Source organism: Coturnix japonica, unplaced genomic scaffold (assembly GCF_001577835.2).
Source record: "Coturnix japonica isolate 7356 unplaced genomic scaffold, Coturnix japonica 2.1 Scaffold494, whole genome shotgun sequence".
NCBI classification, from domain to species: Eukaryota; Metazoa; Chordata; class Aves; order Galliformes; family Phasianidae; genus Coturnix; species Coturnix japonica.
Window position 1 is genome coordinate 55,013 of NW_015438892.1, and position 24,156 is coordinate 79,168.

A 24,156-nucleotide genomic window follows, 5' to 3' on the forward strand; every position below is an offset into this window, starting at 1 on the left:
CCTCAGGTTTTAAAGCACAACATCCCCAGGTTTTGGGGCACAACATCCCCAGGTTTTAGGGCATCACATCCCCAGGTTTTAGAGCACAACATCCCCAGGTTTTAGGGCACGACATCCCCAGGTTTTCGGGCACAAAAACCTCAGGTTTTAGGGCACAACTTCCACAGCTTTTAGGGCACAACATCCCCAAGTTTTAGGGCACAAAGACCTCAGGTTTAGGGCACCACATCCCCAGGTTTTAGGGCCCAAAACCCTCCAGTTTTAAAGCACAAGATCCCCAGGTTTTGGGACACAACATCCCTGAGCTTTCAGGGCATGACACTCCCATGTTCTCAGGGGGCACAACAGCAGCACAGCCACGACACCCCTCACCAGGCCCCACCAAGCACCGCTCGGCCCCCACAGACCCCACAGCTGACAAGTATACGCTGAGCACAGCCCCATCCCACCCCCCAACGACACTTTCTCACTGTTCCCTAAGGCTGGAGGTGCTGTCAATACTCACTTTTAGGGTCGTGTGGATCCGCTTTGCCGCCAGACGGCTCGGTGCACAGCTTGGTCCCTATGCGGGCGGGGGGCTCCGACTGCCCCTGGGCCGAGCTCTTCTTGGGCAGCGGTGGTGGCGGTGGAGGTGGTGGAGGTGGGGGGGGGGAACCCACCTCCATGGCCACCACCTCCTCCTCCTCCGGGGCAAGAACTGCCGAGAGAAGAACATCAGTCATCAGCCCCCACCCCCCGGAGGATATTTGGGGTGAAAAGGGACCTTTTCCCCATTTCTAATCCCTCTGTGGAAGGGGAAAGGGGATATTTTTGCCCTACTTATACCCCCTCAGAAAGACGTGGGAGGGGAAAAGGGGCTTTCCCATATTTCCAGTCCATCTGTGCAGGGGAAAAGAGGCTTTTCCCTTCTGAGACCCCTCTGTAAGGTGTGTGGGACAATGCTGAGCTCTATGGGGGGACGGTGGGGTGACTCTGGGTCTGCTATGGAGCCCAACCCAGGGGTGGTGCCTGAGGACACTGTGGGGCAGCCATAGAATTGCTATGGGGCAGCTCTGGAGCCCAACCCAGGGGCGGTGCCTGGGGACGCTGTGGGGCAGGGGTGTGGGACCCAACCCGGGGGGTGGGGCCTGGGGCAGCTGGGAGGCAGATCTGGGACCACTGTGGGGCCAAACCTAAGGGAGGGGCCAATGTGGGGCTGATGTGGGGCTTAACTCGGGGGTGGGGCCAATGTGGGGCGGTTGTGGGGCCTAACCTGGGGGTGGGGCCGATCTGGGGCTGCTGTGGGGCAGATCTGGGGCTGCTGTGGGTCAATGTGGGGCAGATCTGGGGCGGCTGTGGGGCTTAACCTGGGCGTGGGGCCTGGGGGGCTGGCAGGGGACTGCTATGGGGCAGCTTTATGCTGCTATGGGGCAGCTTTAGTGCTGCTGTGGGGCAGCTTGTGGGGCTCAACTTTGGAGTAGAGCCCGGGGGCCTAACCCACAGGTGGGGCCTGGGGGCCACTATGGGGCGGCTATAGGGGGCTCGGTACACGGGTGGCTATAGGGGCCGCTATGGGGCGGCTATAGGGGCCGCTATGGGGTGGCTACTATAAGGGCGGCTATAGGGGCTGCTATGGGGTGGCTATAAGGGCCGCTATGGGGTGGCTATAAGGGCGGCTATAGGGGCCGCTATGGGGCGGCTATAGGGGCGGCTATAGGGGCCGCTATGGGGTGGCTATAGGGGCCGCTATGGGGCGGCTATAGGGGCCGCTATGGGGTGGCTATAGGAGCCGCTATGGGGCGGCTATAGGGGCTATGGGGCGGCTATAGGGGCCGCTATGGGGCAGCTATAGGAGCCGCTATGGGGCGGCTATAGGGGCTATGGGGCGGCTATAGGGGCCGCTATGGGGCCGCTATGGGGCGGCTATAGGGGCCGCTATGGGGCAGCTATAGGGGCCGCTATGGGGCAGCTATAGGGGCCGCTATGGGGCGGCTATGGGGGCTATGGGGCGGCTATAGGGGCTATGGGGCGGCTATAGGGGCCGCTATGGGGCCGCTATGGGGCGGCTATAGGGGCCGCTATGGGGCCGCTATGGGGCGGCTATAGGGGCTGCTATGGGGTGGCTATAGGGGCGGCTATAGGGGCCGCTATGGGGCGGCTATAGGGGCTATGGAGCGGCTATAGGGGCCGCTATGGGGCGGCAATAGGGGCCGCTATGGGGCCGCTATGGGGCGGCTATAGGAGCCGCTATGGGGCGGATATAGGGGCTATGGAGCGGCTATAGGGGCCGCTATGGGGCGGCTATAGGGGCCGCTATGGGGCCGCTATGGGGCGGCTATAGGGGCTATGGGGCGGCTATAGGGGCCGCTATGGGGCGGCTATAGGGGCTATGGGGCGGCTATAGGAGCCGCTATGGGGCAGCTATAGGAGCTGCTATGGGGCGGCTATAGGGGCCGCTATGGGGCCGCGCATTGAGGCCCATCCCGGGGCAGGCCGCCCCGTGTCCCGGCCTTGTCCTTTGTCCTCACCCCACAGCGCGGCGCGGTGCCGGTAAAGGCCCCGCTCTCCCTCAACCCCGGGCCGGGCCCCGCGGTGCTGGGACCGACGGGGAGCAGAAAGCGGCGGGAGCGGGGGGAAGGGCCGCTCACCGGGCTCGGGGGTCGCCTCGGGCCCGGTCTCGCCGTCCCCACCCCGGTCCCGGTCTCGAGGCCGCGGGGCCGCCGCCGCTTTTGTCACTTTGGGCGGCGAGGAGGTGGAGGCCGCCATCTTGGAGCGGCGCGCGGGGCGGCCCCGGGCGGAGGGAATCGAGCGCCGAGCGGACGGGATCGATCGGCGGGGAGGGAAAGAGAGCGGGGATGGAAGGGGGGGGGAGTGCCGAGAAATCGAGCGGGGAAATGGGGGGTGGGGAAAGGATGGGAGACACCCAACACATAGAGGGGAGAGCAACCGAAATAGAGGGGAGAGCACCACATATAGAGGGGAGAGCAACCCATATAGAGGGGAGAGCAACCCCCAAATAGAGGGGAGAGCAACCCATAGAGGGGAGAGCACCACACAGAGGGGAGAGCACCCCATATAGAGGGGAGAGCATCCCATATAGAGGGGAGAGCATCCCATATAGAGGGGAAAGCAACCCATATAGAGGGGAGAGCACCCCAAATAGAGGGGAGAGCAACCCCCAAATAGAGGGGAGAGCAACCCCATATAGAGGGGAGAGCACCACATAGAGGGGAAAGCAACCCATAGAGGGGAGAGCACCACATAGAGGGGAGAGCAACCCATGTAGAGGGGAGAGCACCANTAGAGGGGAGAGCACCACATAGAGGGGAAAGCAACCCATAGAGGGGAGAGCACCACATAGAGGGGAGAGCAACCCATGTAGAGGGGAGAGCACCACATAGAGGGGAAAGCAACCCATAGAGGGGAGAGCACCACATATAGAGGGGAGAGCAACCCATAGAGGGGAGAGCAACCCCCATATAGAGGGAAGAGCACCCCATAGAGGGGAGAGCACCACATATAGAAGGGAGACTGCCCCATAGAGGGGAGAGCAACCCAAATAGAGGGGAGAGCAACCTATAGAGGGGAGAGCACCACATAGAGGGGAGAGCACCACATAGAGGGGAGAGCAACCCAAATAGAGGGGAGAGCAACCCCCAAATAGAGGGGAGAGCAACCCATATAGAGGGGAGAACAACCCATATAGAGGGGAGACCACCCCATAGAGGGGAGAGCAACCCATATAGAGGGGAGAGCACCCCATAGAGGGGAGAGCACCACATATAGAAGGGAGACTGCCCCATAGAGGGGAGAGCAACCCAAATAGAAGGGAGAGCAACCCATAGAGGGGAACTGGGGGTGGGGAAAGGATGGGAGACCCCCTCCCAAATAGAGGGGAGAGCACCCCCCCAAATAGAGAGGAAAGCAACCCATAGAGGGGAGAGCACCACATAGAGGGGAGAGCAACCCCCAAATAGAGGGGAGAGCACCCCATAGAGGGGAGAGCAACCCAAATAGAGGGGAGAGCAACCTATAGAGGGGAGAGCACCACATATAGAGGGGAGAGCAACCCATATAGAAGGGAGAGCACCCTATAGAGGGGAGAGCACCACATATAGAGAGGAGAACACCCCATATAGAGGGGAGAGCAACCCCCAGATAAAGGGGAGAGCAAGCCATAGAGGAGTAATGGGGGTGGGGAAAGGATGGGAGACCCCCACCAAATAGAGGGGATAACACCCCATATAGAGGGGAGAGAACCCTATAGAGGGGAGAGCAACCCATATAGAGGGGAACTGGGGGTGGGGAAAGGATGGGAGACCCCCCTCCCAAATAGAGGGGAGAGCACCCCCCCAAATAGAGAGGAGAGCAACCCATAGAGGGGAGAGCACCACATAGAGGGGAGGCCCAATGGATGAGGGTAGACTCATAGACGAATAACGCCAATGGATGGGGAGAGCCGGGAGGGGGGATGGACCCCAATGGATGGGGGGGAGAGGGACCTCAATGGATGGGAAGAGTCATGGAGGGAGGGCAATGGGTGGGGGGAAGATGGACCCCAATGGATGGGGAGAGCAGTGAGGACGAGGGGTGACCCCTGTGAATGGAGAGAGGCACCTCAATGGATGGGGAGGGCAATGGAGGGGGGTGGGCAATGGATGGGGGGAGGACCTCAGTGGATGGGGAAAGCCACAGAGTGTGTGGGGGGAAGAGGACCCAATGGAAAGGATGGGAATCCACGTGGACGTGGGGGAGGGAAAGGGGGAAACATGGAAGGGATGGGAACCCTCAATGTATCCTATCAGCATCCCCAGTGGAGGGGCAGCCCCATAGATGAGAGACTATGTAGGGAGGGGAGCCCCATGGATGGGACAGCCTTATAGAAGTGTAGCCCCAAATGGAAAAGAGAACCCCACAGAAAACCCACAGAAAACCCACAGAAGGGGAATGGCAGATCCATGGGAAGGGATGGGAGACCCCAAGCATGGGAGACCAACAGTGGGCCAAGGAAGCCCTAATGATGGGGCAGCCCCCAGTGGATGGGACAGGAGAGCCCCATGGATGGGCAGCCCCACGGATGGGAGCTCTGCTCACTGACCTCCAGGTCCCCCCACCACAAACCAGTCCCCCATCCAACCCCTTGGGCCTGGTCAGGGTCTCACAGCCCCCACATCCAGTACAAAGCCCAGGCCCTGTGTCCCCTCACACCCTACCCCACACACCCCACGTCAGGACCCAGCTGGTTTCTATCAGGGACACTAAGAGAAAGCAAAAAGGAGCACTTTGCTGTCCCCACATGCCATCCCTCGAGGCACTGTCAGTGCTCCATGACACCCATGGCACAAAGAATGCCCCTATCAACATCCAACACACACCCCTAACAGCCAAACCCTACTCAACCCCAAGCCCCATGCGCCCAATGTCAAACACAAACCCAATGCAAAACCCCCAAACCCAATATAAAACCCTCAAATCCAACTCTGATCCCTGAGACTCGGTGCCAACCTCTACAGCCAACGCAGAACTCCACACAATGCCAACAACTATGGTCAACACTGAATCCCTACAGCCAACACAAAACCCTATGGCCAACACTGAACCCCTACAGCCAACACCAAACCCTATGGCCAACACTGAACCCCTACAGCCAACACCAAACCCTATGGCCAACACTGAATCCCTACAGCCAACACAAAACCCTATGACCAACACTGAACCCCTACAGCCAACACAAAACCCTATGGCCAACACGGAGTCCTATCCAACGCTGACTTCTATGGCCAACACAAAACTCTACCCAACATCAGCCCCCTATGGCCAACGTTGACCCGCTATGGCCAACACAAAACTCTACCCAATGTCAGCCCGCTATGGCCAACATTGACCCGCTATGGCCAATGCAAAACTCTACCCAACGTCAGCCCCCTATGGCCAACGTTGACCCGCTATGGCCAACACAAAACTCTACCCAACGTCAGCCCCCTATGGCCAACGTTGACCTGCTATGGCCAACACAAAACTCTACCCAATGTCAGCCCGCTATGGCCAACGTTGACCCGCTATGGCCAATGCAAAACTCTACCCAATGTCAGCCCGCTATGGCCAATGTTGACCCGCTATGGCCAATGCAAAACTCTACCCAATGTCAGCCCGCTATGGCCAACGTTGACCCGCTATGGCCAACACAAAACTCTACCCAATGTCAGCCCCCTATGGCCAACGTTGACCCACTATGGCCAATGCAAAACTCTACCCAATGTCAGCCCACTATGGCCAACGTTGACCCACTATGGCCAATGCAAAACTCTACCACCAACTCAAACCTCCCACCTGAGAAGAAGAGCACTCACAACTAAAATAAAACCAGACCCATAGTGGACCCCCAATTTTACAGTACAGAAATTCAGATTCCTACTGAAGCGAAATATCCCAACCCAAATTCCCAACATGGCACGCTCAGAATATCAGCGATAAACCTTTTAACAACAAACAACGTTCCAGATAACTCCATACGCCTGCCCAAAAACCACCCACAAAACCCAAACCCTACATTAACAGAATCCCATGACACAACTCTGTGCCTCTCCATCGGGCCACCAGAGAGCAGAGAGGTGCTGGAATCCAAGAGGATGACATCACCTGGATTCCTTTGGTCAACTAGGTGGGTAACCTTGTCATAAAAGGAAATTAAGTTCATTAAACAGGACTTTCCCCTTATGAACCTGTGTTGGCTGTGATCAATTACTGATGGCTTTCAAGTCCTGGAACAATCTTCATCATTTTTACTGGCACTGAAGCGAGACTAACAGCCCTATAATTACCAGGGGCTTCTCTCTTGCTTTTCTTGGCTCCAGATTCCCAAGGCCATTAAATAAAATAATAATAACCGAGAGAGGTCTCATGATGACATGGGTCAACTCTTTGAGCACCTTGATATGGATTCCAATGGGGCCCAAGCTCTTCCATACAGTGCAAGGAAATGATGAGGGGCACGGGGAGTGCAATCGCCGTGCCACTAATTGGCTCCGTGTGGGATAGGAATGAAAGAATCAGTTTATTGCCAGCCAGCCAAGCACACGGAGCTCTGCCAAAAGGCTTGGCCAGCTCTGTGTTGTGTTTTCCATCTCACCGATGGTTTCCAACGTGGTGCTTTCCCTTCGTTGGCTGTGCTACCAACCTACGTGTGCCAACTCTGCCTTTCCCTTTTGGCAACCCGCGCTGGGTTCAGACAGGTTTAACCACAGGGTGGAACTGCTCTCCTTGGTTTGGAGGGAAGCAGAGCTGGAAAATATGCACGGAGAAGGAAGACCTTGAGGTATTGCTGGCTGAAATTTAATGGGATGGGAAGGAGTGCAAGAAATAAGCAACGTTCCTATGCCCTGGAATACAAGAAATACGCGACGTTTCAATGCTTGGTTGGGGCTGAGAGCTCCCCCAGCATCAACCACCCCTCCTTCCAGCCATCCCGAAATGGGTTTTCCCCTAAGCATTAAGAAATAAATTGATTCCCTATCATTGCTGCCACAACCAAAAGGCAGCAAGGGGTCACTGTGATCTCATAGCGCTGCCCCCAGGAAGCATCACCCCATAATTACTGCACAGAAAGACCTGGATGGAGGAATTCAGTGCCATCTCCTGTGGCCGTAGCTCAGCCCCTGTGAAAATAGGGCAGGAAGAGGCCAACAGGAGCTCTGCAGTGAGCTGGATGTCAAGAAAAGAATGAAAGACTGTGGAAAGTGGGTCAGGAGAGCAGCACAAGGAGGAGGGTCCTCAGGGCACAGAGGAGGGGCTGTCACCTCCACCCCACACAGATCCAATGTGTTCAATGGGACACAGCCCTGAGCTTTGTGACCTGGCTCTATAGGTGGGCTCGATGGGGTCAGGTACCTCCAAAGGGTTTCTGACATCCATTCTTCAGCAGCAAACGTGGGATGAGCCTCATGGATGGGACGAAAGACAAAAGGCCCCATCTACAAAGCTTCGGTGTTTTGATTTTGATTCCTTTTCTTCTCCTTGGCGAAGGGGGGCAGCCACAATGAGAGAAAGAGAAGCTCAGAATGGAAATCAGAGCTGTGCTGAAATAATTGGCATTGAATGTCCTCTCCCAGCTCCAGCTGTGCTGGGGAAGAGGTCACCATTGGGGGCCCTTCTTCTGGGGTAGGGGTCGTCATTGAGGGCCTGTTTTAATGGCACATCCAGGTCAGGGTTGGGTAGAATGTGTGGAAGACAAGGAAGGGCAATGCCACTCCATGAAGACAAGGGGAAAAAGAATCCAAGATACCATTAGAACAAATTCAATTAGGGGGAAAGTGCTGGGAAAAGAGCAGGAAGGGCATAAAAACCCCAAATCCAACTCGAAATGGGAGTCAGAGATGTGGGAAGTGCTGATGGCTCGGAGACTTCAGTCAAGAGGCAACAAACCTTCAAGCAGAATTCTATATGAGAATATACAGAATGGAATGCACAAGTATATACATAATAAAATGCAGAAATGGAGGATAAGGACAAAGCCACAGTTGGAAGATGAACGTGGGTGAAGCAGAGCGATAGGTAAAGTGAGATGAAGGGAATTGCTTGGGTTTGGTGGGAAATAATCCCAAAGACAAATAACCCCGAATGCTTCTGGCCTGGTCACAGCGGTACCCATCATTTGGATCATATGGATCCAATAGGCTTCTTGAACGCCAACAACCCAACCACGCACTGAATGCATTATGTGTTTAACCAGCTTTATGCTGGATATCTTGTCCAGAAATCCCCTATATTAGCCAAAATTCATTAAAAAACACCTCCACTCTCTTCTCCTTGTCCCCTAGGTGGGTGGCCTTCAAGAGGACACACAGGGCATGGCTGTCCCTCCATGCATGTTGGCTATGACCAACGACTGCACTGCCTTTCAGCCATTATGTTACGTGTTTATCTAGCTTTATGCTGCATATTTTGTCCAAAAAACCTCAATATTTCCCCCAAATCATTAAAACTCACCTCTTGCACCTTCCCTTTGTCCCCCAGCTGGGTGACCTTCAAGGGGATGGCTTTCCCTTCATGCATGCTGGCTATGACCAATGATAACCTGCACCCACCCACTATGCGCTCTATGTTCAGAGATGCATAGAAAGCCATTGGTAGCCAAAATGCTGGGAAACGAGCAAACTGATCACCAATAGAGACAAAGCTTTGCAATGAGGAACCTCCTCAGTGCCACCTAAATGGGGCTTTGTTCCATTCAGGATTTAGAGGGAGAGGAAACGAGCAAAGGGAAGGAAGGGGCAGCCCCATTTTGGGATCCTCATCCAGAAAGGATATAGGATCAGTTCCCTGATGCTGCACCATTCAACCCTCCTGCTATGAGCTCTCAGTGCCCCGACATCTCCCAAGTGATTCAAGCAAACCCATGGATCCCTAAAACAAACCCCAAGTCCCCCCCCCCCTTATAGATCTATATAGTACCCCATACCCCCAACCCCTTCATACTTCACCCCTTTTGGTGAGTTGGCTTTGGGTTCCAGCCCGCTGCCATTCTGCAACCTGAGATGGAGATGGGATGGAGCAGGAGACGTTCCCAACATCACACACCAAAAACATGAGCAATGTTGGCCAAACCCATTGACAAAATCCTACTACAACACACCTCCCTTTTCTCAAGACAAATCCTCCTTTTTTCCCTCCCCAGCCTTAAATTTAATACTGGGGACACCTGATATTAGTTCACTGCATTCAGAACTGCTTTAACCAGGAGCAGAAGGTGCAGGAGCAGGAACCACGCTGAACTCCCTCCTTGGCATCAGCCCCTGCCATGGGCTTAGAGCTCTTCATCTTCCAGCTCTTCCAAGACAAGAATTAAGAGCTGGCATTGGCTGTGCTCATTTGTGTTCGTTACGGAGAACAGGGATTACAGGCTTTATGATATTTCAATTAAAGACAGATGGATCCCTGCAGCGAAAAGCTCGCGTACGATCGCGCTGAGCACAACCTCTACAAGGAGGACTTCAAAAAGGTGACGGAGCACACAATGTCACTTTTTCAGCGAGTTTTCAGCCTTTGGGAGAATGTTTTTGTTGCAAAGATTTTGTGCCAAGTCAGTTTTTTTTGGGGGGGGAAGTTTGAAAGCTTTAAGGGAAAGCCATTGCTCTGAACCCAGTGCTGCTCCACGAGTACTATGGGGGCTCTGCTGATGGAAGGGCCTCACTAAGACCCAAAGGTCAAACCTCCAATTCTCCCTTGGGAAACCAACACTGAGGGAAAACGAGCTGCCAAGGGGTGAACACAGCACCTTCTAAAGAGCAGGTGGCCACACTCAGCCCCAAATATCTCTGCCCCCCCAAATATCCCAAAGCGCGCTTCTCGGCCTCGAACACCCAAATGCACATCCTGGGTTTATGAGTTTTGCTGACAGAAATCACCTTCCTAAGCACAGCAGGAGGCAATTCCTCCATCCACAGCTTGAGATCTTCCATCACATCTCCACCTGCCCCAAACTGGGCTCAGACTTCACCCAGCACGACAACCACAAAGACGCACAAACTGACGCCAAGCAATCCATCCCCTCCACCAAGGATCAAGAGAAGCTGACAGCAAAAGGGTTCACTCACCGTCTCTGTAGGACTGCAAGGACTCATCTCCCCAAGATGGGGGGAATGGGGACAGAGGAGAGCGTGGAATGCTGCACTCGGAGATGGGGGTCATGCTCTTGCGGGGCATGAAGCCGTGGGGCTCTCGGCCTGGGGATGAGGGCTCCGCTCCCACCGCCGCCTGCAGCATGGGGTACTCTGCCGAGTTGGCCAACAGCTCCTTGAGGATGTTGATGGGCGAGATGGTGAGCTCCCAGTTGGTAATACCAAAGTCTCTCAGGTGGGCCCTGGCGTGGCTGGAGAGCCCAGCGCGTGTGTCGAAGCCGGCCCCGCAGAACTCACATCGCATCAGGCTGAACGTGCTCGGGTCGAAGTTTGCAACTAAGGAAAGAAGGACAGAGTCAGCAGGTAAAAGATTGGATCAAGTCTTTGGCAGGGGGGTGTTAGACCCAAAAGAGCCATGAGATGCACCGTAGCCATCAAGGCTGGCCATGGCACCATACGTACCCATAGTCTGGGGGGGGGTTTCTAAACCCCGCTGATTAAAGCAAGAAAATAGAAAGCATGGCAAATTGAATACATACTACCTTTTTTCTTCTTCTTTTGGAAGGAAAATTTTTGCTCAATAGCTTTCACTTCTTCTGCCGAGATGAAATGTCGGACGTTGTAGCTCACCCCAACCCGATTGAGGTGGCCCCGCACATGGTTTGCCAACCCAATGCCATTGTGGAACCGATCCGGGCAGTACGGGCATTTCCTCTCCTCGTTCTTCAACATGGGCGAGTCCGAGTCCAAAAAGTCATCAAACTCTAAAGGAGAGTCCAACAGGAGCATATCCAAGGGAAGAGGCTCTTCCATCATCAACTCCCGCGATGGGAACGCTGCTTTCTTCTTGTAGAGCTTAGCCCGGGGCCGCTTCTTTGCTTTGGGGTGTGGGTTGACCTCCTCCAGCAGAACGATGGGCACCATCATCCTCAGCTGCTGCTGCTGCTCTTCGGAGGCGATCAAAGGGTCTGTGGCTCTCAATGTGTCTCTGTAGGCCCTCTTGAGGTCCAAAGCAGCTGGAGGGATGGTGACGGGTTTGGTGACTCTGTGCTCCATCAAGTCCGTGTCCATGGTCATGGAAAACTCACCCTCCACGCCTCCCACCTCGTTGATAAACATCCATTTGTGCCTGACCTCCTCCATTCCCGTTGGGTGACTCCTCAGACCGTCACCTTCGGCTTCGAGGTGCTGAGCTGCTGTTTTTTTTTTCAGGTGCTGCAGAGCAAATTGTGAATAAGCCTTTGTGGAGGAGAGCCCCGTGTTTTTGTGCCGGGCAGCGTACGGAGCTGCTTTCTTGGCATGGTACCCTGTCGTTGCATAGTCCTTTTTGCTACCCCCATTGCTTTTGTTGTGTCTTGGGTGATCTACGGTGAAACCATGGATGTCGTAATGCAACATGCTTTCCCGATGGTGTGGAGGGAAGAGCTGGTCTGCTTTGCCAAAATAATCAGTGTCTGCGAAGCGGCCCGGCCCGGCAGGGCTGTAGGCATCCTTGCTGGTTCCAGGTTGGTTGGGGTCTTCTTCATACACCTCCGCGTCCCAAGAGAAGTGGGAATGGGCGTATTTCATGTGCTCTTTGAGGATGTTCTCGTTGGGTGCTGGAAAGCTGCAGAGCATGCAGGTGCTGAGCCCTTTGCCGTGCAGAGGTGCCTGCACTTGCAGGGGCATGTGCTCATTGGGTTTGAAGTGTTTGTACATCCCGTGCATGGCTCCATCCTGCAGCTCTCCGCCCCCGTAGAGGTTCAAGCCCTTCGCCCCTTGGTCCTTCCTCTCCTTGACGTGCATCTTGGCATGTTGCACGAAGATCTTGGAGGAGTTGGTGCCGAAGACACACTTGGGGCACTGCAGCCGGGCTTCCCGACCTTCATCTGGGAACTCATTCAGCTTCTGGATCTCCTCGATGATTTTTTCCCTGGATTCCTGGTGGAGCCTTTTGTGCTGCTCCAGCGATGCCAGGTCCCCAAACGCCCACCCGCACTCATTGCAGCAGAACTGGCACTGCCCTCCAAGAGCATCCCCGTCTTGGTCCCTCCCTGGTCCACGGTTGTGCTGGAGCATGTGATCCATCAGGTGCTCCTTCTTCTTGAAGTAGATGCTGCACTCAATGCACGTGTACACTGTGGGGTCCTCCTCGGGGCCCAGCTCCTCTTTGCCCTGCTCCTCCACCAGCACGCTGCACACGTAGGGCCTCATCTCCACATCATAGGAGCTGCAGGGAGAGGGTTCCAGGGACATCAATGGGATCCTCTCCACAGAATCCTCAGAATTCACCATCCATGACTGTTTGCCGATGCTGAGGTCGGTGCTGAGCTGCAAAGCTGGCTTTGGGATGGTCCACTCAGCCATCTCACCCGCATCCGAGTCAACCCCCAGCCCCTTCCTTTGGGACGAGGGGGTCTCGAGGGTTTTGGACTTGCTGAGGACAGGGTTCAGAGATTTCCTGAACACTGTCGGAGTCAGCGGAGGAGGCACTTCACGCACAGCCTGTCCCCGGTAGGGTACATTGGTTGCTACATCCGTCGGCTTGCTCACGTCTTTGTAGTGAGGACTCGGGCTTCTGTTGGGTCGAGAAATCCAGTCAACCCTCTGGATCCCCCTCCGGCTTTTCTCTAAGTGCTCTTTGCCGACACCTTCAAGTTGCTTTGGTTCAGGTTTAAGGTATTTCTCCTCCCCACCACCCACCGGTGGCCCCGTGCAAGGGTTGGGCGTCCCAGATGCCGCCATGCCAGCAGCCATCTCCTCAGCATCGCTCTCCAGATCCTCAGGATCCACCCGCACTGTATTTACAACCTGGGGATCCCCTGGAAATGCCGACATGTCCTTTGAGTCCTTCAAGCCAGAGAGTCTCTCTAAAGTGCTTTCTTCTCTGCCATCACCCGCTCGCGTCTCCAGGGCGGAGGTGTCCCAGGGCACACTGCCAGACACGGTCATGGCGTGCAACTCCAAGGAGCTCCTGGTGTCCGCTCTGTACAAAGTCTTCTGGAACTCTAAATGCTCTTCAGTCTTGGAGCTGCAAAAGAATTTTGGACAGTTAACAGCTGATTAACAGGGCAGATTCCTCCCGTATCACCCCGAACATCAAAGATTCAGGATGAAAGAAAACGAGCCCAAGGACCACCCATCCCATCCCATCCCATCCCATCCCATCCCATCCCATCCCATCCCACCCTCCGTTGGCCATTGCCCTTTTACCCAACTGTGACACTCTGTACTAACAAGCCAAATAGCAGGACAATGAGCTGCATAAATACAGGACAGATATGCCAACGTGAAACACACCAAAGGTCTGTGGGACTAAAGGAGCTTGTCCCCATCATGAAGTACAAGTTTCTCTCTGCAGCACAAGGGGGGAAAATACCATCCTCCATCCTTCCACCCTCTTGCAGATACCCCAAATCACGCTGGATTGAGTTGTTTCCTCCCCCAAATCCTCAGCAGGACCCCAAAGTTAGTAAGATCCCATCAAAGAGCTGGAAAACAAGTCTTCATGTGGCAACAATACTGGTGGACTGGGTGACACAAGGCCAACTAAATAGTGCTGTTAATACCACCACTACAGCAAAGACGTGTTGGGTTCCGGAGAACAACCCCATGGGCTCCAAATCCAAATGGCTTTGAAAGTCCAATGTTTGGGCTTGAAATCTTTGTCCCATATGAAAAAAAGGAGACCACGAAGGTGCAATGAAAAGTACCCAATGTTCTGAAGAATGGCCCCAAGGGATTGGAGATGTCTGCACAGTGAGACAGAGCGTCAAGCCCTTCTGCAAGGGTGGTGGGAGGCTCACTAGGGAAACCATAAAATCCTAAAGCACCTGATGACCATATTCAGCCTTCTGAAGAGATTCCAAGCAATCCACAAAGAACAGTCCTGACCCAAATCTCAATCAGAACAGAAAGCCCAACACCAAAAGGACCCAGACAGAAGGAAGAGGATATCTCCACTTCATGGAGTCTGGAAGATGCCAGCAGACCCCAACCTGTGGCCCAAGCCTTGGGGCAGGGATGGGAAGACAGAGGAGATGCCACCAACTCCCATCTACTGATGGGGTGCTGATGGAAGGGATGAGCGGCCAAGAGCACCGTGCCCTGGGGCTCTGTTGGAACCACTCCCAAGGGAAGAAACTCAGAGCCTAAAAGAGCCCAAAGACTCAAGATATTGTGCAAGGAGCTGCTCCAGGTCAGCAGTGTTATCTCATGGGTCAGGCTGTGCTGCCAGGAGAATAAAGTGCCTTTCTTTGTTGGGGACAGCGGGGCTTCCAGTTCCACGTGTGGTTTTTAAACCTATTTATTTCCTAAAAAGCAGAGTTCAGGGGCAAACCAAATCCTGCATCTGCCCTCCCAGCTCCAAATCTTTCCCTAAACACACAGAGAAATTGAGAGGACGGGCTCTCCATCATCTGCAGCACACTAGCAGGGAAATGCGATTCCCATATGCACCGCAAACATTATTAAAAATAACTCGCTAAGGAAACCGCTGGCCCAGGAAGGATCATTCAACAACAGATACTAAAATAAACCCATTAAAACATGCCAGGCATGGACTGTATCGACAAACAAAGGCTGAGGGAGAGAGATTCCCATAAGGAACCATGGGCTGCCACCACTCAATCTGCTTTTCCAGTGTGCTCAGAGGTGTAAGGGACACCCCTATTGAGCTTGGGGACCCCCATCCAAGCAGCCACCTCTTCCCCTTGTACCAGGGGTGACCCCGAGAGAGCAAAGCAGAACTGAGGTGTTCCAAGGGGCGATGTGGGGTGGGCAGAAGAAAGGGATGGTGGTGGGAAGTGGTGAAATGAAGCTACGTTGGAGCAACCAACAGTGAGCGTTGGAGAGAAGGGATGGTGCTGGCTGGTTCCAAGGTGACGTCCTTGGTGGTTGGGACAACCCTCTTTGGGGACAGCCAAGCAGAAATTTGGGGGTTTTGTGCTGTTAGCGAGGGGAGATGCTCTGCAACAACCCCAGGGCACTTACCCGAGTTCGGTCCTGTGAGCTGGGGCTGGGACAGCACCGGAGAGGGCAGGATCAGGCTCATCTGCAACAGAGAGGAAAGCTCCAAGGTCAGTGCCCAAGTGAGGCTCCTGCAGTGCAATTTGCAATCAACGTGATTTGGGTGTTGGAAAGTAAAAGCTTTCCCAGCAGATCAACCCCCTCTGCTCCTGCTGCCCTGTCCTGCTACGGCCGGGTCTGGATTACGGGAGGATTGCTGAGCCACACTTAAGAGGGTTTAATCCCGCGCAAAAAGTATTTGGTGGATAATCGCTCCTGCAACTAAGCAGGTTAAAGAGGGGATGTGCACAGCTCCAGCCACGCTTTGCCAACCTGGAGGGGTTGGTTTCGTCCACTCTATAAAGCAGATGGCATCCCATGGGCTCTGGTTCCTCTGGGTGCACAGCTGAGCATCATTCTAGGCTTGGTGGTGGGACCCTTGGGGTGGTGGTGCTTACCACAAACCTGCCTGGGGTTGACAATGCACAGGTGAATCTTGCTGAGCTCTACAGGGCTCAGCTGGACCAGGATCAGGCCTAAAGAAGTGGAGATAGTTCTGTTGGTGTCCAAGCAGGACATATGGATCATACCTGCCTGGACAGAGAACGCAAGCAGAGAGAGGAGCGGGCACAAGACCCACGTGCACATTGCAGCTATGGAGTCAAGAGCTGGACTGGATGATCCCAATGGGTCCCTTCCAACTCAGGATATACTGTGGTCCTTATGACTGTAACTGACCTCCATCCCCTCCCTGACTGATGCAACCACTTGTAGATCATGCTTGGTGGTTTTTTTTTTGGCTGTTTATGTGCCAAAAGTCGAGCACGATAGCTGAAGAAATTTGGGACCATCATGATGGAGATGAAGGAGGCAAAGCAGAACCTGCCCCAAAAGCAAAGGAACATGAAAAGCCATTGCTGGTTTTCCACCTTAACATCTCAAGTGAGGGGTGAGAAGCTTAAAGCTGAGGATCCCTTGGAAGGAGATGATGGGTTCTGAGTCTTTCATCTGGATGGGGCCATCGTGGCAATCCTCCATCGGCACAATCAGAAAACAAGGAGAGGTGGCCTTGAACTCCAGCAGCTCAGGGTTTGTTTTTTGTTTCAGAAGCACTTTGGAAAAGCCCCATTGGGATGCACAGCCAAGCTGTGAGGTCACGGGGGACAAACAGTGCTCATTCAGGAAAGCCTGAGTCACTGACCAGCCTGGCCAGGCACGTGGGGGAAGGGATGGGAAAACCCTCCCGAAAGGGCAGAGTGTCAAACACTTCCAAAAGGAATCAAACCGAAAGCAGCAGACAGGAGGAGAAAGGAAGCTGACGGAGGGGATGGTGGGTGAAGGGACAGGCAGGAGCCTTCCAGGGGCTCTTTGTTCCGCACGGCTCCAGCGTGGCTCCTATTTTTAGCAGCTGTCTCCTTTAGAGGAAAACACGCCGTGATTTATCTTCCTCCTGATGAGCACGTAACTGTGCTCCCTGCAAATCCTGGTTTCTTGGAAACAGCAAGAGATGAGGGAGTTTAATGTCTTGGACTTAGCAAGCTCACATTTACCCTCTATGGTAATCCAGAGAGAGCTGCTCCTCCGACCACGGGAGCGCAACTGCAGCTTCTCCCAGGAGAGCAAGGCAGCAGCCATAAGGTCAACCACTCTCATCCATTGGATCCACTACATAGAAAGGACACAAAACTGTCCAGTGGAGGGGCATGAAGATGGTGTTGGGTGTAGAGAGCAAGATGCACCAGGAGCAGCCCCAGATATTTGGTGTGTTTAACCAAGATAGACACCGCGCTCAGCTACAGGGTTTGGACTTTGGGAGCTCTCGTGTTGAGCAGGGAGTTGGATTCAATGATCCTCATGGGTCCCTTCCATCTCATAAAGTTCTACACTTCTATGTTTTTTCCTCTACACCAAGATATCTCTACTCAGGGATATGATTTAGTGTAGGGTTGCTAGAGTTAGGGTTTTGGTTAGGCTGCGGTTGGACTTGATGATCTTCAAGGTCTTTTCCAACCTGGGTAATTCTATGATTCTAAGAGTTAGAGAAGCCAAGATACTGAGACGCTTCCAAACATCGAGCCAACACGTGAGCTTGCAACAGCCAAAACACACACAAAGGGCAGAGATAAGGAAAACCAGCTCTATGTTCCCAGTATGGAATGGTTACACCAGGACCAGGAGCTCTCCTACGCACGGTGAACCCATTTCTAGCTGCATTTGGCAAAGGTTATTCACAAAACACATTCCAAAGGTCATGCATTGAGTAATAACGACGTCTCCGTTAGGGCCAAAAGCATTCCGTCTCGCCAAGGTCACGGCGGGCAGCGTTGATAAGCAGAGCTTTAACAGCACGCTCACAAAGTGTGGTTTTACCTAAACTGTCACCGCCACCACCCAGGAATACAAGGACACACTACAAAGTGCTTTATCACATCATTATTCTTGCATACGTCCGATCCTTCATACCCAGAGGGTCTCCCAAGGGCTCTTCACTACAGGATCCTTTCTACCCAAAGGGTCTCCAGGGATTCTTTTCTAAGGGATCCTTTCTACCCAAAGGATCTCCAAAAAGGTTTTCCTTATGGGATCCTTTCTACCCAAAGGGTCTCCAAAAAGGTTTTCCTTATGGGATCCTTTCTACCCAAAGGGTCTCCAAAAGGTCTTCCTTATGGGATCCTTTTTACTCAAAGGGTCTCCAAAAGGTCTTCCTTATGGGATCCTTTCTACCCAAAGGGTCTCCAAAAAGGTTTTCCTTATGGGATCCTTTTTACTCAAAGGGTCTCCAAAAAGGTCTTCCTTATGGGATCCTTTCTACCCAAAGGGTCTACAAAAGGCTCTTTCCAATGGGATCCTTTCAACCCAGCTATGACCTTTTTTATTTAATAAATATTTATTTAATAAAATATTTACTTATTTTAAAGAGCAATGCCCTTGCAGTAATGTTGATAGATCCAACATCCAAAGAAGTAAGTCCAACAAAGGCCCCCAGCCATGGGGGACAGGAGGACTCAATGAATGAAGGCAAGCAAGGGGAAAACTGGAAGTGTTTAGCTTCTAGATGAGAGCAGGAAGGTGCTGCCTATAGCCACTAACTGGAGGGTGGGGAGAAGATGGAGCCAAACCCCTCCTGGACATGCATAATGAAAGGAAAAGGAAGTCACAACACAGGAAACTCTTCCCATGGGACCCTTCTGGGATGTAGATCATCTCCATCCCTGAAGACTCTCGAAACTCAAGCGGATGGGGCTTGAACGACTCAAACAGTTTTGAAGTTGGCCATACTCTGAACACTGGGCTCAAAGCAAAGACGTCTTTGGGATGGTGGATCACCTCAGCACTACAGCAGCTGGAAACGATGAGATGCTTCAGAAGTTTGACCAAGAAATTACATTTTCCTGGAGCTCTCACATGCAGCTCCCAATAAGGTCTCTAGAAACAGTCTGGAGGAGCCTTCAGATTTAAAGGAAATCCATCAAAAACACTATTTCCTAAACTTTGAAAGCTGTTGATCTGTGCAAGGGCCCATTGTCTGAATGCACTGGAAGGGCTCCCCTCCACCACACAAATGGGAGGATGCCCACCTGACCTTCAAAGCCCATCTGCACCCCGTATCTCAGCAATACAGGATGGGGAGGGAGAATCAGCCCTGCCTTCATCCCTCCGAATCAGCTGGGCTCTTCCTAAGGGTGAACACTTGGCACAGACCAAAACCAGACGCTCCCAAAACCAAAAGAAATCAAGAAGATTGGACCAGAATTTGCAATACTACTTTTTGGACCAAAAGTTTCCAAAAGTCTCCCAAACAAGCAGCAAACCCTGCAACGAACCAACCTGTGTTGTTGGCATTTTTTTTCCCCTCCAGACATCTAAATGGGGCAAAAAGAGGTACTTTAGCTCCCCTACTACCATCAGAGCAGGGGTGTATTAGGCAAGCAAGGAGGCTATAAGGGAGGGTTAGGCAAGAGGTGAAGTCTTGCATCATCCTCTGCAGAACGCAGGGTGTTGCAAGGCATGAGTTAGCTCTGGAATTAAAGAGTAGCTCCTGCTCAGGGCAAAGCTTTCATCTTGGGTGTTTAATTTGAGAGCAAATGATGCTGGAAGACTCTCTCATTGGCACCGGCAGCTTCTGCATATTGTAAATAGCCTGGAAGGAAAACCACAGACCTTTGGCTTGACACGTGGAGTCCAAAGAGGCAGCAGTGACCCACGGAGCCAGAAAAACAGCAGATGGTGCAGCACAGAGGTGGGAAAACACCGCAGCCCCATCCACCGCCCCGACAGCAGGGATTGCTGCTGCTTTGGATGGCACAGGGTTATATTTTTCTTTCCAAACTAGTGGATTCCCATGCAAGGAATGCGTGGCCTTGGGCTGAGAAGCAAAACAAAACCGCTCCACACACACAAACAAAAAGGGAAAGGGTACAACAGCTCTTCTCCCAACTCACCAGTAATAGAAGCCGCAGTTCCTACATGAACACAGAGCCTTTCTCTGCAAGAGGAGAAAGTTGCTCGCACCCCAACACTCCCACTGAGGGCACCCAAAGGAGCAGCCTGGCGTCCTACAAACCCAAACCAAGCACTTGTGATGACATTGCAGCTCCAGCTCTTCCAGAAGGGACAATTACTCCTCCATCCCAATAGGAGGGCATTCACTGCTCACACTCTTCAATGGTGTTTCTGCCCCAAAATCCACAAATAGGATGGACTGTTCTCCATCTAAAGGACACAGCGTGGCTCCTCGAGATCCTTAATGGTTCTCCACCAAAAGGACACAGCATCGCTCCTCAAGATCCTTAACGGTATTGATCCTTAATGGTATTTACTGCTGCAAACCTTGAAGCAGGGCAGAGCACTCCTCCATCCCAATGGGACAGCACTGCTCCTCAGGCTCTTTGATGGCCTTTCTACCCCAGATCTCCAGGTTAGGTGGACTGCTCTCCATCGCAAGAGCACAACATCAATCCTCAATATCCCTCATGTTATTCCTGCTCCAAGTCCTGCCTCAGAGCAAATTCTGTTCCATCCCAAGAGCACGGCATCGTTTCTCTGCATCAGGAACCATCCCACTGTGTCTCACGTGTGCGTCCAGTCGCTCCCCAGGGTAGGACAAGATGATCGTGCTCTCCGTCCCTTTGCTGTGGCTTTGCTGAAGGCTCCGCTCACGCTCCTGAATACAGATGAGCTGGCGAGAAGACTTGGGCAGAGCCATGAATTTCACATTTCCTCCTGAAAACGGATGTTTTTGGGGTCAGTTTTCCTCCTCCGGTGCTGGTGAAAGACCTTGGCCGTCCGCAGACAGAAACGGGATGCTTTGCTTTGCTTTTCTTTCTGCACGGCAGCAGCTCAGGGCTGTATTTAAGGACAGCCCCCAGGCAGGTGACCTTGAGGATAGGAGCTCTTCAAAGCGCGGCGTGCTGGCAGCACATCGTGTCTCATCTGACTCGGGCTTGGCCGGCTGAGGACGGGGCTGCGAGTCACACTGACGTGTTCTGTTTGTGCTGCTACGGTTCCCTCTGCCCCTCTGCAGAGCTGGAAATCAAGCTGGAAAAGCCAAATGTTGAGCAACCAGCATCCAAACACTGAGATTTCTGCTCCACAACCAGGAAAAGGGGCCCAAACCGCAGCATTCCAAATGTGGCTTAAAACCAACAGACCAAAGGATGCCATGGTTTTGGTTGCTGCCATCCATCAATGCCCAATCCACTCTTCCAGGTTATACCGAGCTGTAGTAGGAGCAGAACCATCCGTACTTGATCCCTTTGGCTCCATGAGCTGCTTCGGATCTGGAGATGACCCAGAGTGAGACGAAGGGTTGTACAGACATGATAAATGTGGTGTGAAATCATAGAACTCATATGAATTAATACGTAACGACAGACCGGCTCCGAATGGTGAACAACCACCCACCCTACATCCATCCTTGGAGCCTGTCCGAGCCGAACCAAATGAACAACCTGCTCTTGGCTTTGGCATCCAACTCAACTCTACCTGAAAACACAACGAGGCTCAAAGCCGCCCAGCTCAATTCTCCACACTCAAAAAGGCTCAAAGCTGCCCAACTCAACTGCTGAGCAGCCCCAGGTCTCTTGCAATTCTCATACATTCACTAAGCCCTCAGCCCAGGCCCGATTTGAAGAGTGAAAGAGTCAGATCCTATTTCTATCCCTTCTATTCTCTCCATGTTCACGATGTGGAAGACGTGAGTTGTAGGAGCAGCATCCAGAAGTGAAGAGGAGCAGGTCTGGCTGGCTGATGGTCACTGCTCTGCCCCATTGGAACGCCATGGCTATAAGGGGACGTCACAACAAGCAGGAGGAAAGGCACAACGTCCTGGTCCCTCCAATGTAGATCTTACGGCAAGAAGAACCAGCACCATGAGGAATCCCAGAGACAAGGACTGCCAAGCACTGCTGAAATGCTTTAAAGTCATCTAGATTCAAATATTCCTAACAAATGGCCACAGAACATTGATGTTGAACATTGATATGGAACAAGATAATGGAGGACAGATCGCAATCAGAGCAAAGCCCCCCCAAATTACCACATCATGGAGACAAGACCACAACCATCCCACGTCCCCCATCCACCAGCAATGCTTGGCAATGGCCACATTCACAAGGAAACCTTGTAAATCAACACAGGGGGCTTCAGGGTGAGCACCAGCTTCCCCCCAGCTCCCACTTCCCCTATAACCAAGCCTGAATGTTCCCACCCCACATGCAACCACATCCCCATCCACTGAGCGCCCCACGCATCTCCCAGACCCCAGACACAGAGATATGCTTTCCCCCTACCTGGATGCTGTGCACCCCAAGAGCTCACGCTGGGTCCCACCACGTGCGTGGGTAATTCCGTCCCTATATCACAACGTGCTCCCCCCCAAAGCAGTTACAAAGGCAACGCCTGCTCAGGAAGTGGTCTGTGGGGGTGGGGAACAGCACAGGGAGAGGGGAGGGCACTGGATGTGCTGACTCAGCAGCTCACCCTGACTTTGGAAAGTTTCATGGGGCTGCTCCTACCCACCCCGATCCCATTGCATCCCATTGCATGGCTGCTCCTACCCACCCCATTCCCATTGCATCCCATTGCATGGCTGCTCCTACCCACCCCCGATTTCCCATTGCCATTCCCATTGCATGGCTGCTCCTTACCCACCCGTCCATTGCATTTCCCATTGCATGCGCTTCCTACCCACCCCTATTCCCATTGCGATCCCATTTGCATGGCTGCTACCTACCACCCCGATCCCATGCATCCCATATGCAATGGCTGCAGCCTTACCCACCCTGATCCCATTGCATCCCATTGCATGGCTGCTTCCTACCCACCCCCGATCCCATTGCATCCCATTTGCGCCATGGCTGCTCCTACCCACCCCATTCCCATTGCATCCCCATTGGCATCCCATTGCAGTGAGCCTGCCTCCTACCCACCCCGATCCCACTGCATCCCAATTGGGCATGGCTGCTTCCTACCCACCCCATTTCCCATTGCATTCCCATTGCATGGCTGCTCCTACCCACCCCAGTTCCCATTCGCATACCCCATTGGGCATGGCTGTTCCTACCCCAACAACCCGCATCCCATTGCATCCCATTGCATGGCTGCTCCTACCCACCCCATTCCATTGCATCCCATTGGCCATGGGCTTGCTCCTACCCACCCCATTTCCACTGCATCCCATTGGCATGGCTTGCTCCTACCGCACCCCATTCCCATTGACATCCATTGCATGGCTTGCTCCTAACCCACCCCATTCCCACTGCATCCATTGCATTGGCCTTCCTACCCACCCCAGTCCCACTGCATCCCATTGCATGGCTGTCCTTACCCCACCCCGATCCATTGCATCCCATTGCATGGCTGCTTCCTTACCCACCCCAATCCACTGCATCCCATTGCAATGGCTGCTCCTACCACCCCATTCCCACTGCATCCATTTGCATGGCGCCTCCTACCCACCACCGAATTCCCATTGCATTCCATTGCATGGCTGCTCCTAACCCACCCGGCGATTCCATTGGCATTCCCAATTGCATGGCTGCTCCTACCCACCCCATTCCCATTGCATCCCATTGGACATGGCTGCTCATACCCACCCCGATCCCATTGCATCCCATTGCATGCTAGCTTCTACCCACCCCATTCCCACTGCATTCCAATTGCATGGGCTGCTTCATACCCAACCCCGTCCCATTGCAATCCCATGGGGCATTCTGCTCCCTACCACCCCGATTTTCCCATTGCATCCATTGCATGGCTGCTCCTACCCACCCCATTCCCATTGCATCCCATTGCATGGCTGCTTCCTTACCCACCCCAATTCCCATTGCATCCCATCCTCTGAGAACATGGGAGAACAGTCACCCATAGACACCAATGTTAATCCTCATGACATCAGCCAAGCTGGAAACAAGCAAACAACTGAGCCGCAAGGCTGAACCAAACCAGCACTGCTGAAGGATGGAGCTGTAGGAGGAGTGATGCAGCGATGGCGGAGCTCACTGGGATGTTACTGGGATGTTACTGGGATCCGCTGTGACCTCATAGAGCTCTATGGGATGTTACTGGACCTGCA

At 53.4% G+C, this 24,156-nt stretch overlaps 1 protein-coding gene across 5 annotated transcripts in view; it reads right to left on the minus strand.

The window, feature by feature from the left end:
• The window catches only part of WIZ (WIZ zinc finger), a 55,483-nt gene that overhangs the window by 16,531 nt on the left and 14,796 nt on the right, over window positions 1-24,156 (minus strand). For 3 of the 5 annotated variants that reach the window (XM_032441564.1, XM_032441567.1, XM_032441566.1), the window contains exons 2-5: window positions 15,567-15,627; window positions 11,135-13,605; window positions 10,572-10,931; window positions 506-697 (exon numbers count right to left, since the gene is read on the minus strand). In XM_032441564.1, coding sequence (XP_032297455.1) covers window positions 506-697; window positions 10,572-10,931; window positions 11,135-13,605; window positions 15,567-15,627 — 3,084 coding nt within the window. Of the gene's footprint in view, window positions 1-505; window positions 698-10,571; window positions 10,932-11,134; window positions 13,606-15,566; window positions 15,628-20,023; window positions 20,923-24,156 lie in introns of those variants that run through there. The other 2 variants (XM_015887174.2, XM_032441565.1) reach the window with 2 other exon arrangements.